Source organism: Clarias gariepinus, chromosome 1 (assembly GCF_024256425.1).
Source record: "Clarias gariepinus isolate MV-2021 ecotype Netherlands chromosome 1, CGAR_prim_01v2, whole genome shotgun sequence".
Taxonomy (NCBI): domain Eukaryota; kingdom Metazoa; phylum Chordata; class Actinopteri; order Siluriformes; family Clariidae; genus Clarias; species Clarias gariepinus.
This window is the reverse complement of record NC_071100.1, coordinates 21,591,448-21,609,002: the sequence shown is the minus strand read 5'-3', so window position 1 is coordinate 21,609,002 and position 17,555 is coordinate 21,591,448. Positions and strand designations below refer to the sequence as shown.

General features: G+C 37.9%; 2 protein-coding genes across 2 annotated transcripts; one reads left to right on the top strand and one right to left on the bottom strand.

Annotated features, from left to right (window-relative positions):
• The first annotated feature begins 2,266 nt into the window (after positions 1 to 2,266).
• On the top strand, positions 2,267 to 6,694 carry tex261 (testis expressed 261). The gene is made up of 6 exons (XM_053516196.1): positions 2,267 to 2,437; positions 4,277 to 4,356; positions 4,562 to 4,715; positions 4,949 to 5,016; positions 5,102 to 5,204; positions 5,635 to 6,694. Exons 1-6 carry the CDS (start codon positions 2,368 to 2,370, stop codon positions 5,748 to 5,750), a joined length of 591 nt encoding a protein of 196 aa, XP_053372171.1. The 5' UTR covers positions 2,267 to 2,367; the 3' UTR covers positions 5,751 to 6,694.
• A 1,115-nt stretch (positions 6,695 to 7,809) lies between these two features.
• On the bottom strand, positions 7,810 to 13,019 carry ankrd53 (ankyrin repeat domain 53). The gene is made up of 6 exons (XM_053495068.1): positions 13,006 to 13,019; positions 12,747 to 12,861; positions 9,528 to 9,727; positions 9,160 to 9,324; positions 8,533 to 8,653; positions 7,810 to 8,406 (listed from the first exon to the last, which is right to left on the bottom strand). Exons 1-6 carry the CDS (start codon positions 13,017 to 13,019, stop codon positions 7,852 to 7,854), a joined length of 1,170 nt encoding a protein of 389 aa, XP_053351043.1. The 3' UTR covers positions 7,810 to 7,851.
• Between the last annotated feature and the right edge of the window lie 4,536 nt (positions 13,020 to 17,555).

Here is a 17,555-nt window from a genome sequence, read left to right as displayed (position 1 = left end):
TGAAGCAGTTAGGGCCTTGCTCAAGGGCCCAACAGTGGCAACCTGTTGGAGCTGGGGGCCGAAACCGCCGATCTTCCGATCAGTAACTCAGTGCCTTATCCCTCTGAGCCATCACTGCCTGTGTGAGTTTCCTTAGGGAACAGACATGCAGATTAGGCTAATGGGCATTACCAAATTGCCCATAGTGTGTCCATGTTGCCCAGAGGTCCTACCATGTTTGTAAAAATTTAAATAAATACCATGGTCACCATAGGCCTCTAAGGTCCCTATTTGGACTACCCCTCCATTTTATCTGGGCTTGGAACTGACACTGCATCCATCGGCAAGGATTTGGGCATTGAGTGGGCTGTAGTTGATCGTTGATCCATGATACCCTTGGATCCCTTATCACAGTTCATGTGTGGCCTACTTTGAAGCTTACTTTAATAAAGCTGATATGGCATTCACTCTGGAAAAAAAAGCCAATCTGAATGTCAGAATGGGAAAGAAAGTTGATTAAAGCAATTTTGAGCGTGGCATGGTTGTTGGTGCCAGACGGGCCGGTCTGAGTATTTCCCAATCTGCTCAGTTACTGGGATTTTCACGCACGACCATTTCTAGGGTTTACAAAGAATGGTGCGAAAAGGGAAAAACATCCAGTATGCGGCAGTCCTGTGGGCGAAAATGCCTTGTTGATGCTAGAGGTCAGAGGAGAATGGGCCGACTGATTCAAGCTGATAGAAGAGCAACTTTGACTGAAATAACCACTCGTTACAATCGAGGTATGCAGCAAAGCATTTGTGAAGCCACAACACGCACAACCTTGAGGCGGATGGGCTACAACAGCAAAAGACCCCACTGGGTACCACTCATTTCCACTACACATAGGAAAAAAAGAGCTCACCAAAATTGGACAGTTGAAGACTGGAAAAATGTTGCCTGGTCTGATGAGTCTCGATTTCTGTTGAGACATTCAAATGGTAGAGTCAGAATTTGGCGTAAACAGAATGAGAACCCGGATCTACAGTATTATGCCTTGTTACCACTGTGCAGGCTGGTGTTGTAATGGTGTGGGGGATGTTTTATTGGCACACTTTACGACCCTTAGTGCCAATTAGTCATCGTTTAAATGCCACGGGCTACCTGAGCATTGTTTCTGACTATGTCCATCCCTTTATGACCACCATGTACCCATCCTCTGATGGCTACTTCCAGCAGGATAATGCACCATGTCACAAAGCTCAAATCATTTCAAATTGGTTTCTTGAACATGACAATGAGTTCACTGTACTAAAATGTCCCCCACAGTCACCAGATCTCAACCCAATAGAGCATCTTTGGGATGTGGTGGAACGAGAGCTTCATGCCCTGGATGTGCATTCCACAAATCTCTATCAACTGCAAGATGCTGTCCTATCAATATGGGCCAACATTTCTGAAGAATGCTTTCAGCACCTTGTTGAATCAATGCCACGTAGAATTAATTCAAGTTCTGAAGGCGAAAGGGGGTCAAATCTGTGTGGCCACCAGCTGCTTGAAGTACTGCAGTGCATCTCCTCCTCATGGACTGCCTATTGCGGACAGTCTGAGCACTGATGGAGGGATTGTGTGTTCCTGGTGTGACTCGGGCAGTTGTTGTGGCCATCCTGTACCTGTCACGCAGGTGTGATATTCGGATGTACCGATCCTGTGCAGGTGTTGTTACACGTGGTCTTTCACTGCAAGGATGATCAGCTGTCCTTCCTGTCTCCCTCTAGCGCTCTCTTAGGTGTCTCACAGTGCGGACATGGCGATTTATTGCCCTAGCCACATCAGCAGTCCTCATGCCTCCCTGCAGCATGCCTAATGCACGTTCACGCAGATGAGCAGGGACCCTGGGCATCTTTCTTTGGGTGTTTTTCACAGTCGGTAGACAAGTCTCTTTAGTGTCCTGCGTTTTTAGAACTGTGATTTTTAATTCCTACTTTCTTTAAGCTGTTAAGGTCTTAACGACCATTCCACAGGTGCATGTTAATTAATTGATTATGGTTAATTGAACATGCATGGAAAACATTGTTTAAACCCTTTACAATGAAGATCTGTAAAGTTATTTGGACATTATTGTTGAAAAACACAGTCCTGAAAAAGGGACCTGTTTTTTTTTTTTTTGCTGTATATATATATATATAGTCCACCCCTGACAGACAGTAACTGAACGGCTGTTCAGTGTAATATTCTCCCAGGCCACAGGTGGTGCTGTGGTGTCTGTACTGCGCTTTCTCTTCTTCAGCTCTCTCGGAGGACTAAGGGAACGCTGGGTGAACTTTGCCCACTTCAGTTTTTAGCATATTGCCAAAACGAGCTGTTTTGTTTACATTTTTTTTATTTGAAGTGTTTTATTAACCAAAGATGTGGTTTATTTATTTGCTTAGCTGGGTGTCCTTGTTAATACAGGTGACTTTTGTTACTCTCGCTATAGGTAAGTTCATTTTAGAGCTGTTGGATTTGCAGGTTGCTACGTTAGCGTTTAGCTAACCGGTCAGCTAGTCATTTTCTCAAATTAGGCTCAATATTACTCTGTACAAAATAGTGACGTAATGCATTTCACCTTGCCGTGCATGGGACGTGTAAGAGTCCCCAGTGTTAGATTAGTAACTTATTGAGACGGTTTGTTTAAATAACCTCACTCTCTGTAGCATGTTAGCTAAATCTTTCAGACGGTGTTAGCTATCAAATCAAGTTGTATGAAATATCTTGAAAACCCAAATGCTTTCTGAACAGCTTTAAATTCTTAACATTCTATCGGAGAAAACTCTTGTTATATTTGAATGACATGCTGTTGCAATAACATAAGATTTTTATTTATAACTGGATCAACATTTTATTTGAATTAACTGGTCACTGTGTGTGTAATTTACTCGAGAATATAGTCCATGGATAAACTGTGCTGAAAGTGTATTAAGCTGTAGAACCCCCGCAGAGGCATTAAGCTGCCCTGTTCACGTACACGTAGGCAGATCTGTCACTCAGATCTCACTTGTCCTACCTGAAGATTTATTTTTCCTGCTCTAGCTCCACCCTTTGGCAGGAATGAGCTAATGATCACGGGGAAATCTAATTCATGTAACTGCCTGCTTGAACAGTTCACAGATTTGGGCTAAACTGTACGTTTGAGGACGCTTGACCGTCACATTCATTTGTGCTTTTCCCCCAAAACTGGAAGCACGTAGTTGCATAAGGTTTTTTTTTTTTTCTGTATGAAAGAGGCCCATGTTCTATGCCATGACAATGCCTCTGTGCACACACAAACATTGTTGTGCTATTGAATACCTTTTGGCTGAATTAACATGCAGACTATTTGTACGGTCTCTTCAGAAAACTAATGAACCCCATCTACTGTACGAAGTGCCAGTCCTAACTCTGGATAAAATGGGGAGTTGTGTCAGAAAAGGCATCTTGACAGGAGCAGCCGGAAGACTAACAACAAAGGCCTCTCTTAAACTGGAATATGTTTTTCTTTTGCCTGTAACTCAACCAGAAATAAATATATAATGTTTTAAGACCTACTTAAAAATAGATCTGGTTACCAAAATAATTTTCCAATAAAAAAAAAAAAATTGAATTATAAAAAAAATTATATTTAATTGGAAGACACCATGCTTACATCTACATCTAAAACCTAATGTTCTTATGGGAAAAAATAAACAATCAGCATTATATACATCAGCTCAAAGTTACACAGGCATTATCATCTCTCCAGTCTTATTACCATTAGTGGTGATGAAATCGTCACTTTTCATTTCAGTCAGTTCTAATATATTTCTTGTTTATGTCCTTTATTATATCACTTAAACGTTTAAAATGTGTGTAAGCAATGATCTCTATTTCGATTACGTCACACTTCAGGAGCATCACAGATAGAATATTAAGGTATATATTGTACAATGTACAATGTTAATTACTCTCTGAGTACTGATGGAATTATAATCCTGACAACTCACAAATATTGTGTAGGAGCTCTATATTTTGACAGTGGACTACACTACTTTGTGTTATCACTCAAAAATAGTCTAAAAAGGTCTTTTCCACATGCCTACATTAACAATATTGTGATTAGATACAAAACAATATTTTTAAACACAGGTTTTTAGAAAAAAAAAACAGTTTTGCTGAAATTCTGAGTAAAATGTGTATATTGTAGCATGGATATGTTCATCTTCATTAGGGTTCCACTAAATGTTTTGAATGTGGAACTATGGTTAATGGTTAAATTTCCAACTATCTTTTTTCTAAGATCGTTTTCCTTTTCCCTGTGCAGCTGCAGGTCTGTACTACCTGGCAGAGTTGATAGAGGAGTACACAGTTGCCACAAGTCGAATAATAAAATATATGATAATGGTAAGTGGAAATTAATTTTTATATAAGTTTAATATGCTAAAGCATTTTGGCCTAAATTGAACATTCACCAAGTTTTATTTAGTACCTTAATAAACTAATACATGTAATGACCACATAAAGCTTTTATCTATATTTATTAATTTTTTTGGTAAATCACTTTAAACTGAGAATCCATTTTTTTTCATGGACTGGTTATCTCTCTCAGATCTCCACAGCTGTACTGGTAGGACTGTACCTGTTTGAGGGCTTCCCAATGCTGATGATTGGGGTTGGCCTCTTCACTAACCTGGTGTACTTTGGCCTGCTACAAACATTCCCTTACATTATGCTAAGCTCACCAAACTTCATCCTGTCATGTAGTAAGTACAGAAAAATCTAAGAATGTCTTGCATGTATTTTCTACATATTCTCGTCTTCTGGGGTGTTGCTTTTTGTGTATCAGTTTGCCTGGCCAAAATACGAAACAGCAGCACAGCCCCATGTGTTTTATTTCTAAGATTTTCTTAAAAACCTTGTTTGCTCAGCATAATTTTTCATCCTTATCCTGTTCTCTAATCTTTTTCTTTCTTAATTTCTGTTTTTTTTTTTGCAGTACTGGTGGTTATAAATCACTACATGGCATTTCAGTACTTTTCAGAGGAGTACTATGCCTTTTCAGAGGTGAGTGAAAGCCTTTACTGCCTAATATCCTTTTAATAAATTGTATCACAACAAATATAGAGTACTCTGCTCCTGACTTTTCTAGGTTCTTGCATACTTTACGATTTGCCTGTGGGTGATACCATTTGCTTTCTTTGTATCCCTGTCTGCTGGGGAGAATGTTCTTCCATCCACAGTGCAGCAAGGAGGTCAGTGTTACAGTTCTCAAATACCAAAAAAAAAAAAAAAAAAAAAGAACGTGGAGTAGTGGCTAGCACTGACACCTTGCTACTCTAGGGTTTCGGTTTCCTTCCACAGTCCAAAGACATGCAGATTAGGATAATTGGCCAATTAAAAAAAAAATTCTCTCGTGTGTTTGTGTCTTCACAAAACCCAGTTTCTGATGCATGTTTTTTTTTTTAACAATCTTGATTAAGGCCTTTATAAAAAGACTGTAGTTATTATGTAAGTTAAATGTCATTAACTGATATTAAGCATGCATGATAATTTAATGAGTGACTCCCAGTACCCTAATATAAAAGTAATACACTGGCTGTACATTAGGTATCTTCTCTTTAGGGTATTTCTTCTCATGGTCTGTCAAATAAACGTTTTATCCTCTGTTTGCTTTATCTCCAGATGATGTGGTGTCAAACTACTTTACCAAAGGGAAGAGGGGCAAACGCTCCGGGATACTCCTGATATTCTCCTTCCTGAAAGAGGCTGTTTTGCCAAGCCGGCAGAAAATGTACTGAAGTGCTACAGTTCAAGGGTAAAGGACAAATTGACGGCTTGGAAAAGGGGGAGAAATGGGTTATGGGCAGGGTTTCCAGGTTTCTTAGTGATCTGGATTCATTTGATGAAGGGAGAGAGAGATGTTTAAGTGGTTGAAAGGTGAAAGAACTAAAGAGAGATCCTGTGTGGAATATCTTGTCTGGATGGATGTACACAACCTGCCACGGACATAAAAGTTCCTCAGCTCAACTAACGTTTCTGTCTCTCTCTGTTCATCTGTTTAAATGATGTGAGCATAGCCAATTATTGCTCCTAAAGGATCCGCAGCCGTATGATGTCTCCAGGCTCTGGTTTCCTTGATAGGCGTTATTAAGGCTAATTTGGGACTGAAACTACACAGAATGACAATTGTCAATGATGATGTACATCTTTTGTTTAATTTGTGTCTAAATGTTGTTCCAAAAAGTCTTTCATTTTTAAAGGCTTGACTCATGGACATGTCTTGCAGTGTCTTCAGCTGTATCATTGATGGTGTGGGCTTCTTGGCATAAATTAATGACAGCAATACTGTCAGTAGTTGACACTAAAATTTCTCATAAAATTATTGTAACGCAGTCATTAAGGCATTTGGTCCTGCTTGTATTGTTTGTAAGGTGTAATGAACAAAATAGTTTGCCTAAACCTTTCTAAATTAAGCACAGTTGAGATTATATGTAAGGTGTAATGGTGTGTAAAATAAGGTTCTCAGTAGATTCTTACATTTATTGTGGAGAAGCCAAAACAATGAATAATGCATATAAGTGGCGTTTGTAAGTCTCATTACATTCTGTATAATGTCGAAAAGCATTTGCATTGCTTTTTTTTTTTTTTTTTTTTTTTTTAAAAACCAAGTGAATTTGACTGCAGTGGTCTTTCTTCAGATGTTTTTCACACATGCAGTTAATAAACTGGCAGTTTAATTTGATTTTCATTGACTAATTCCAGTTCTCCCAATTATTTTTTCACTCTGAGGTGTGATACCCCGTCACACTTGTCTATGAACCATTGCCCTTTACTGCGAAGCTGCTACTGTTAAGAGTGCAAGGTTGGTGAGAGGTCATGTTAATCTGCCTCACACTATTACACTCACTCACTTCAACATGCTCTCACCTGGGGATTTCACCACTTACAGGAGTAAGAGAGGAGGTGTTGGTAATGCAGGCTGAGCTGAAATCAGTTTTTGCTAAGTTTTAGATAAAAATAAGGACAGGTGTTCCTAGGTCAGGGTAACTTTTTTCTTAGACTTGGGAAAGATGCTTATGGTCAAGGGTGTCTGACTGCTTTTATCTAATTTGCACACACAGACTTAAGTTAAGAATTTGTGTACATGCACAAATGGTGTGATCTATTTCCCATAAAAAAACAGCTTTTTAGAAATCAAGCTGTAGGTTTACATTTGTAAAGTGCAATTGAGGTTGCCAATGAAAAGGAATCCAAATATTTAGTGCAAATATGAAAAAAAATTACTTAGATTTCTGCTTATGTAGTATTTATGGTCCGTTTTGATCGTCTGTATATGAAGCACCAAGTAGTAAAAAACGAATTCTGTGAAAGTAATTAGATTTAAATAAAATCAAGTGTGTATGCTTAAATTATATCAATAAAGGTGTGCATCAGCTACACAAAGTTGGAGAAATATTTTTTATTTTTATTTTTTTGCTTCCGACATGTTAGTGAAAATTTTCTTTTTTTTTTTTATATGACTATGCTCCCACTATTTGACGCATCTTAGTTTTTTTTTTTCCTGACACTGACAGCTAAAAGCACAGCTATATTAAATCATACAATTGATTTATGTGGCGCTAGGAATGATTTTCTTCAATTTACACTCAAACCTTTTTTTAATACTAGAAATTTATGCATACATGTTCAATATAAAACTCCAGCAGTAGTAAATATATAAAAAGACTGCAATGTTTTGTACAATTTAATTCTTTTATTCAGTAAAGTTGCTTTGCAACAAGGAACATCTTTAAAAAAAAAAAACAGCACTATGTAAATACACTTGAATTGAAAGTTTGTATAGTTTTGGTTGTATCTGACTCGACCCCCAACCCAGTTCAGTCTGTCCATTTGTAGAGTTCAGTAATGACCAGGTTGGAGGTCCTCGGCCAGATGCATTGCCACTTCTGACCAGGGGGAAGCTTTAGTTTTTTGAGTTCTTCCCCGATGGGGCACATCCAGCACACTGCTACACTGACGCTGAACTGGACCAGAAAGTCGGGAGGGAAATGCAGATGGAAATAGGCCTTTCTGAATGACATCAAGTGGCAGGTTAGGCACCGGATGTGGAATCTCATCCCATGATGTAGTGTAATGAATATGCCCATTACCAAAACAATGCAGAGTCACACTCTGCCGCAGATCAGGCTCATTAGCTGCTTCCTCTGGATGAACACCGATTCTTAATAATCTCTTAGATCTGCTGATGTTTGCTGGAGGAGGTCTTGACACGTTGGGTGGGATGTTCCACATTCCTTTTGACACAGTCGCATTATGTTTCTTGACAGGCTTGGCAGAATGGCAACAGTGATGGCTTAATGTCCACAAGCCTACTGTAGGAGACTTGAGACAAGGGAGACCCTTCCTCTCAGCCCACTCGGACACTTTCTGCTTGCTAATGGCCTCTCTGGCTAACTGAAAGCAGAAAGGGTGCACAACAAACGTGTTTTATAAGTAATATGGTTTACACATATCTCTATAAAATGACATGTAAAAAAATCTGTAAAATTTTATTTTATTACAATTTTTTTTTAAAAATACCTTCTGTATTTCTTCTGCTTTCCTGTGCATCCTGATCATATTCTTTTTGAGATTCTGTAGTTCTTGGCGCTTCTCCATGTCTCTCTTCTTATCTCTATGCCACATTGCATTTTTAAGAATCCTGGCACACACACACACACACACATACGCACACAGAGTTCGTGTAGCCTCAGTGGTATAAATCAATGAAAAAAATGAGTATGTCAAATCAAATACTAGAAAATAAAGTGAAATTTAGGCCTATCATAGTGTTTTGGATAGTAAAGTTTTTGTTTGGTATTGGATTAAAAAAATAGGTTAAAGATTTTGAATGGTCTATAATTTAGAAAATCAAGTTATTATATTAGTAATTTACTGAATATAGCAATGTTATTTTACTGAGCAGTGTCATGTAAAAATGTTAGTTTACTAATGCTTCTTTTTTGCTTCTTTTGTATTTTTTATCACTGATTTACTCATTAATTAAAAATAATGCAGCGTTTCCTTTAAATACAGTATGAAACGGTGCTATTTAAACAAATTGCGTTAAGTAATGCAAGTAATGTGCCAAAATAAAGATTAACACAGCTACATTTTCCTGATACATTATGACTGTCAAGCTTGTTTGTTTATTTTTTTAATGTTTACCTGGCAACAATCCTGTGACCCCACAGGCAAGCGAGTTCGAAGGGTGTGCGTCCTCGGTTATCACGTGCATGAGTGTCTGCTCCAACTCTAACCAGCACTTCAACACACTCTTTCAGCCCCAGAGCTGCGGCCATGTGCAGTGGGGTCAGTCCTTCATCTGTGGATCTGGCATAATGTCAGATGTAACCTTTACTGATTTTATAAATTTTGGGTCACGAATCCTATAACATACTAAAACCAACTAACACCAATATTTTTTTTTTTAGATTTTTGAGCCTGTTTAAAAAACCCTAGTCATTGCAGTTTAAAAGACTTCTATTACATGATAAAGGGTGTTCCTTTCAATTGAATAAAATGCATTTTAGTACACATTGGGCTTTGCTCCATGTTCCAGCAGATATGTGAGGCAGCAGTAAGAGTTTGGCTTGCTCTTTGGGCTCAGAGCCATGTGCAATGGTCTCTGGCCACGTGGACCGCTTGCATTCACATCCACAGTACCGGATTCCAGAAGCAGCTTCAAACAATTTAGCTGACCATGCTGAGCAGCCACGTGGAGCACTGTAAGACCCTGACACACACAAACATGCATGATTTAAACAAAATGTACACAAAACACGGCACACTAAAATCAAACCTTGTCCATCAGACACCTACATGTTATAAATACCTGTGTTGAAATTATATACCTTTGAACAGGGAAATTATAGGTGGCGCCATGTGGACCTATGGTCTTTATCTTTAAACACGGATGTCACATCAAGAAAGAAAGCACCTGTGATGGTTGTGTTTATATACTGTACATATACTGCATATGGGTTAACTTAATTGCATTATAGAATTACATTATATTCCTAATAGATAATTAAAATATAACCATTATTCATTTTTATTTAGTTTGAAGCAGTAAGCAATTACAATGCATGACAACCAGATCAGTGCCTGTTGCTCAAATGTAGCCTTAGGTATAAGCAATGTCAATTCTATATGCTGTATAATTTCATTTTCTATTATGTGTCAAAGAATAAGCAGAACAATATTTTACAATAAATTAACAATGTATCAATAAATGATAATGTTGTGGAGACTTTGTTATTTAATTTAAAAAAACATATTCTAGATTGACTGTTTAATTTTGATGATTGTGGCTTAAAGCTAATAATGGGTTGGTATGTCCTACATGGGTGGAGATTTTTTACCACCAGTGCTAAACACAAGTTTCACTCTTGGAAGCCAACTTCCTGAAGAGGTCTGTGCAGGTGGCTCATGATGCACTTAATCCAGCCTCACTCTTGTGCACCTTTTCCTACTATACTTTTCCCTTCCTGTCAATTTTTCATGAATATGCTTCAATACAGCACTCTGTGCACAGTCAGTCATTTCAGAGATGCCCTTCTGTAGCTTACCCTCCTTGTGGATGTTGTTGATCATCTTCTGGATAAATGCTGAATTCAGCATTCTTCCCAATGGTTGCAGTTGCATGTACTGAACTACACCAATAGACACAATGTATTTACACCGTATGCATAGGAATTCACTCAACCTTTCAATTAAATATTCTAATATTTCGAGTTTAGAATGCATTTATGACTTTCGTGAGCTGTAAGTTGTAATCATCAAAATGAAAACAAAAAGCTTGGAATATTTCACTTACATACTAAGTGTAATCAATTTAGAATTTGTTTTATAATTTTAATTAAATCATAAAAAATTCTATATTTTTTTAATTATTTGAGACAACTGTATGTGACCATACCTAACTGTTATCTCTCTTCTTCTGCTCTCCCCTTTCCTGTTCTTTCTCCCCCTTTCTCTTTCCTCTCTCTCCCCCTCTGTCTCCTTCCCTCTCTCTGTCAAGCCACACATTTCGTTCCTGAGCTGCCAGTGATCCAGACTCCCTCTGCCCTCTGAACCTGTCTGACCCAACCTGGTGCCCTGCTTCTGGTTGTAGAGCTCGTCACATGGATGCCCCGTGTGCCTTTTTGGGATGTGTCCAGTGTCTGGGGACAGTTCAGTCTACCATGAAGACGGTTCTGGCCTCAACTGGTGTTGGCAGCTGTTTCTCTGAGGACTTGACTTGGTTGCAGTTGCTCGATAGTTCAGGACTGGAATTTCTTAGTCTACCTGTCTACCTGAGTCTCCAATAACTACCTGGTCTCCATATTAACATCAATTAACATAAACTGTTATGCTGAACTGCCTGCCACCTAACACACTGTATGAATGCAGATTAATTCCTGCTCTCTGTTTCATCCAAATGAGGATGGTCCCTGTTGAGACCAGTTCTTCTCAAGGTTTATTCCTATTGCCATCTCAGTGAGTTTTTCCTTGCCACTTTCGATTCATTCACATTCCATACAAACTTAAATGAATCTTTTGATTGTTTAAAGCTGCTTTGCGACAATGACAATTGTTAAAAGTGCTATACAAATAAAATTGAATTTAATTGAATTGAACTGTATATACAGTGAGTATACCTATACATTGTCATCACTCATAGAAAAGTCTTAATATCACAGATATATTTATGCAATGGGAAAACTAGTATTGCCAAGAGTATGTGGATCGGGGCTAATTTGGACCTGCTAAGGATCGATTCTTTTGTCCATGGGGATAACGTCCATCCACCCATCTTCAACCGCTTTTTCAAAATTGGGTTACGTGGGTAGTAGTTCCAGCAGGGAACCCTAAACTTTCCTTTCCCCAGCCACCTCAGCTAACTCTAACTCTGTGACTGGGGGATCCCGAGGCGTACCCAGGCCAGGTTGGAGATATATACTCTTCACCTAGTCCTTGGTCTGCCCCCTGGCCTCCTTCCAGTACATATTTAATGCACACAATAAAGATATGGATGTTTACATCTGAATGCAGGCCAATGTCTTTCTTATAAGAATTTAAATGGATAAACAAATATAGAGATCAAGAGTCACCACCTGGATTACCTAAGCAAATAGGAGACCCTTCCAATAGATTTTTAGAAGTACTGCAGTGATTAATATGTTTTGATTGACAATAAGTTATTTACCCTAACTGAATAAAAAGTGAGTAGAATAATAAATTTCCTATTTATTCAACAACCATGACATAAGATATTCCATGGTCATGGCAAAGATGTTACTCCCACATCAGGTTAGGAAAACGTGAATAAAGTGATGCACCCATCATGCCTCGTCAGTACTGTACTATACAAGCCTGTGGGGGACGTGTCATAATCTGGGGTTGTTTCTGTTGGTCAGGTACAGCTTCAAAAAATGAGGTCAGCTGACAACCTGAATATACTGAATGACTAGGTTTGTCTATTAATTGAACCCCCCACCCTTTCTTTCTTTTTTTGCGCACTGTACTGCACCTCCAAGATGCTGTCCTGTGCCAAGCCCATGTCTCCCATACCTCTAGTTTAGGAATGGGAGAGTTGTGATATTGGTTTGCTTTTTGGGATTGTCTGTTTGGCAGCTCTGTGAGGAATGACCGATAACTCAGATCAATAGGCTATACTTCAGATTAGCAATCACAATGCTGTCAAATACCAGGAGTCCTTTGTTTCTTTTGAATCACCGAGCAGTCCTGTGGTTTGCTTGCTAATTTCACACCTGTCTGTCCCACCACTGTCCTGGTGACTGCACTCTCTCCAGACCTAAACACAGCCAGGCCGGATCTCCACACCCCGCCGCATAGAACAGATCTCCGGCTGGGAGCCTTCGCGCACTAAACAATCAGCACAAACACAGGAAGGAGACTTTTAGTGTACAGCTTGAACAAAACGAATTGCACTTGTTTCTTTTTGGTTATGTGGAAAGAAATGTCTGGTATTAAAAGTAAAATCTAAGAAAGGGAACTGCAGTGACTTACCACGCACCCTCCATGGAAGATTTGTTGACCTGGTCTTGATGTTACTATGGTGATGCTTGTGTGGTAGCAACCTTCCAAATCAGACTAAATTATAGAGAGTTTATGCAATGCATTACAAACATCAGGCTATGATAAAAAAAAGAACTAAGATTTATTTTATTATGCCACACTTTGGATAAAAGCATCTCCTGAATAAATAGTTAAAAGCTAAATATAATGTACAGCCATACAAATACAAATAATTAGGTTTGAGCGAACTTCAATGGTTTTTTTTTGTTATATATAATTTTCTCCAAAGAGACCTGCAAATGTTTTGTCACTCCCTTATCTGTATAACATTGATTGAGCATTATGAGCAATTCCGTGAGTGCTGTCAGAGGAGTCTCTGACATTGTCCAGAATAAATCAGAATAAATCAGCAATCTGTTCATCCTGTAGATGGCGCTAGCACAAGTACCTCTGGGACACTAATGGCATTCAGCCAAAGAACAGAAACATTGTGCACAACGTTTAGAGATGATTATCATTATTGCCCAAATAGTACAGGGTCAGCAGTCATCACTTTTCATGTGTGAAATGTGAATACACCTTTTAAAAATAGTGAAGGTACATTATTGGACTTACTGATGTAATGTTTCTATAAAAGCCAATTAAAAGGACACATGCACTTTCTGGATGATCCCAGGATGTTATCACTACAACAGGAAGGTGATATTCCGTTTGTGTGGAAAGAGTAATAAACATTGGTACTTAAGTACAAGTACTTTTACTTTAGTGAAATTTTACTGAAGTACAAGTAAAGTTACCATTATAAAAACCTACTCAAGTAAAAGTAAAAAGTAACTCATTAAAAATGTACTCTTTCAGCACCACAAAATTAACATTTTCTATAAACATAAAGTTAAAGTAGAGGAAAGGGTGAAAGAATAGAAAGTTTCGGGGATGAGCAGCACACCTGAGCTCCTTCTTCGTTGTCTCCTTTTCATGCACACCTCCACAGCGCACACACTGGGGGAGAGGCGGCAACTGTTAAAAGGGCGACATTCATACATAATGTGGTAAACAACATTGTAGTGGCTGTTACAGTGGCCAGGGTTTTGGTTCATAAGAATTTAATGGCATTTCGCTTTCAGCTGGGTCTGCATCACTGCCATCTGTTTTGTCCATCTCCATCGTTCTTGTGAATTTAGCGCATTTGTTCTCATAGATTTTAAAAACTACATTACAAAGTAGAAGTACATAAAAAACAACCTAATTACAGTAACGCGAGTAAATGTAATGATTTATTTTCCACCTCTGGTGTGTACCCACGTTTAAAGATGAGTATGTTACATGAAAAAAAGGGCTTGCTGAAAACAAAAACAACAACAAAAAAGTATTAATGTCTGTACAGATAAACAGAAAAGGCGATGCTACGTCAAAATATTATTCCACAAATTATGCAAAGATCTGCTGTAAAACAGATTAAAAGGGTGTAGGATGATACTCATTTATACATGACAGTTACTTCATGACTTGGTTGAAAAGGTCTTGGGAATGGTGTGTATACATACTACTAGAGCATAACACTTACATTCATAAGTAATGTTTATTATTGATTTCTGTTTATTTTACATAAATATCAGAGAAATAGGACATTTCAGGCAAAGCTCATTAGCAGTCCTAAAAAGTTGCTTACTTTCTTTTTTAATGCATATTCCTTTGTATGGTTAGTGCTTCTGAGTTAAGTTAAAGTGCAGAGAATCATTTGTCTGACAGTTTTAAATTGTGCTGTATTTTGATCAATAATTATTGAACAGGCCTCCCATCAGTAGTAACGTGTGATTGGTCATGATCTGGGTAATGATTATTTTCTCTATGTCTCTGTCAAGCGTGAACCGTCAATCCTTTAAATACTCAGGAAGTATTAGAGGGTGGGGATCGACCATGTGAACTTTTCTTGAACTGAAATAGATGAGACACATTGTAAACTAAAATGCATTATTATTATTATTATTATTATTATTATTATTATTATTATTATTATCATCATCATCATCATCATCATCATTATTATTATTATTATATAACAAGCTACAGACAATTTGAAAGTGCCAATTAATCTAAACTGCATGTCTGTGGACTGAATTCAGAGTACCTGAAGGAAACCGAACAAGGGGAAGAACATGCAAAATCACAGAGCAGAGGCAAGAATCAAAACCTAAAGTGTTAGGCCACAGTGCTAATCACTACTAAGTCTGACTGGTGTGGATGAATTTTATATAATTTTATCTCTGACAGCAGTGCTGGCTGTAATTGAAATTTCTTTTTTATAAATATGCACTTGTTCTAATCAGAGGTGTCAAAAAACGAAGTACAAATACTTCGTTACCTTACTTAAGTAGAATATTTGGGTATCTATACTTTACTGGAGTAATTTTTCAGACGACTTTTTACTTCTACTCCTTACATTTTCATGCAATTATCTCTACTTTCTACTCCTTACATTTAAAAAAAAATTAGACATTTTTTTTGGCTCAATCACTTGGATTATTATTCATTCTGACAGCACTAATGTTTATTATAGACAACCACACAAGGGTAATTGTTACTAAGCCTGCCCTGGGTACACTCATTTTCTTGTATGTTGCCTTCACAGATTCCTGTAGCTAAGCTTAGATGTACATTTACATTCCAATAAAGGTTACCGATGACATGCCTCTGAAGTTTGACTTTTTGCACCATTAAAATACTTATAGGCAACTAGTTATCATATCTTCTTCTCCATAAAACATGTTAATGCTCAGTAGTACACATATATGCTTCTTTAATGTATTTGCATTGTACTAAAATGCATTCTTTTTTACTTGCCATATACAGTATCCCAAATCACAATGGTAGTTAAAAAAATAAAACAAAAAAACAACAACACATTTTTCTTTTTTTTTTTATGAGGTGTTAGTGCAGTATATAGGCCCGTGGCACAGCCTAAGCTTTTATTCCTAATACTTTCCCCCCCCCTTACGTTACTTTTACTTTTATACTTTAAGTAGTTTTGAAACCAGTACTTTTACACTTTTACTTGAGTAAAAAGCTTGAGTTGATACTTCAACTTCTAAAGAAGTCTTTTTAAACCCTAGTATCTATACTTGTATAGATACAAGTAATGATTGTGAATACTTTTGACACCACTGGTTCTAATATTTTTACACATGGATTTTTATTGTGAACATTCCACTTAATGATCAGATTAAAAACAATGTTTTTTTACAACTTTAAACACACACACACCCACACACACACGCACACACACACACACACACAGTAAGGAGATGTTTATTTAATGTATTTGAATTCAAATGTATGGAACTTCTTCAAATATACTGTGGCGCATGCCTTGCGGGGGTTTTTGTGTGTTCACCCTGTTGGGGAAGGGTGTTTGGGGTAGTGGCTTTGGCCCTGTTTGTGTGTGGAGGTGTGTTTGACCTGTTGAATCTGCTCCAGTTCATGCATAGGCTGAATTGGATGTAGGTTCTTGTGTGAATGTGCTGCTCATGCTGTGTACAAAATACAGTGCTCCCAGCCATTGCACTGAGCAGCAATTAAGCTCAATCATCTCTCCAACATCCTTTCCGGTGGTAAAATGCTACAATACATAGAAAAGTCTTTGCAACAGAGAACTGTAATCATTGGCAAAGTGAAAAGGAATAAACCACTTCATGGTGTTTTTTTACAGAAAAAAAAATGCTTATGATTAGTAACAATAATGCTTTTTTTGATGCACACACCATGATTAATTCTTTAGTAAATGATGTAAATGTGGTATATACATACATAAACTACAAGATCTCAAATGTTCAATTAATGACTACAGACTCTAGAAGAAGACATTATATTATTCCCTGAGAAGAAATAGAAGTGGTGAAATGGCAACGTGTGCTAATGAAATATTCTGTTTTAATGATCTGCCGATTCATGATAAGAGATGAAGCTGAGCTTGAGCGTGACTGTTCTGTGAACTCTAAAAACACATGGTGTAAGAGGGAGCAATAAGAGATACCAGAATGAGCCGTACAATCCTCATGTCGCATTCATATTTAACGAGCCACCTTGTGAAGACCTCATGCCCAGGAGACTTGTGAGCTGTTAGTGTAAGTGCGCTGATGTCCTCGCCTTCTCTGCTTAGCTCATCTCTGTCTCTCCCTTCCTTCTCCTCTAACACTTTTTTTTTACTTCTCTCTACTGGCCTTCATTCATAGATTTTCTCTCTCACTAGAATTCGTTTTCTTCACACATCTTCCCTTTGGTTTTCTTTTTCGTCTATCTTTCTCACTCTATTTTTCTCTTTTTCTCCCCTCAACCCTACACTAATGCACCATGGCATATTCTGCAGCTCTAAGTCACAGTGTGAGCCGGGTGTGTGCACTGACCGCACCACGACCTCGCTCACACACAGCACACTGTACAAGTAAGTATGAGGGATGGAGGGATAAAAGAGATAGGTGAGTGAAATAGTAAAGTGAAGTAGCATACTGTAATGATGATATGTCATTTAGTCTTTTTTTCTTTAT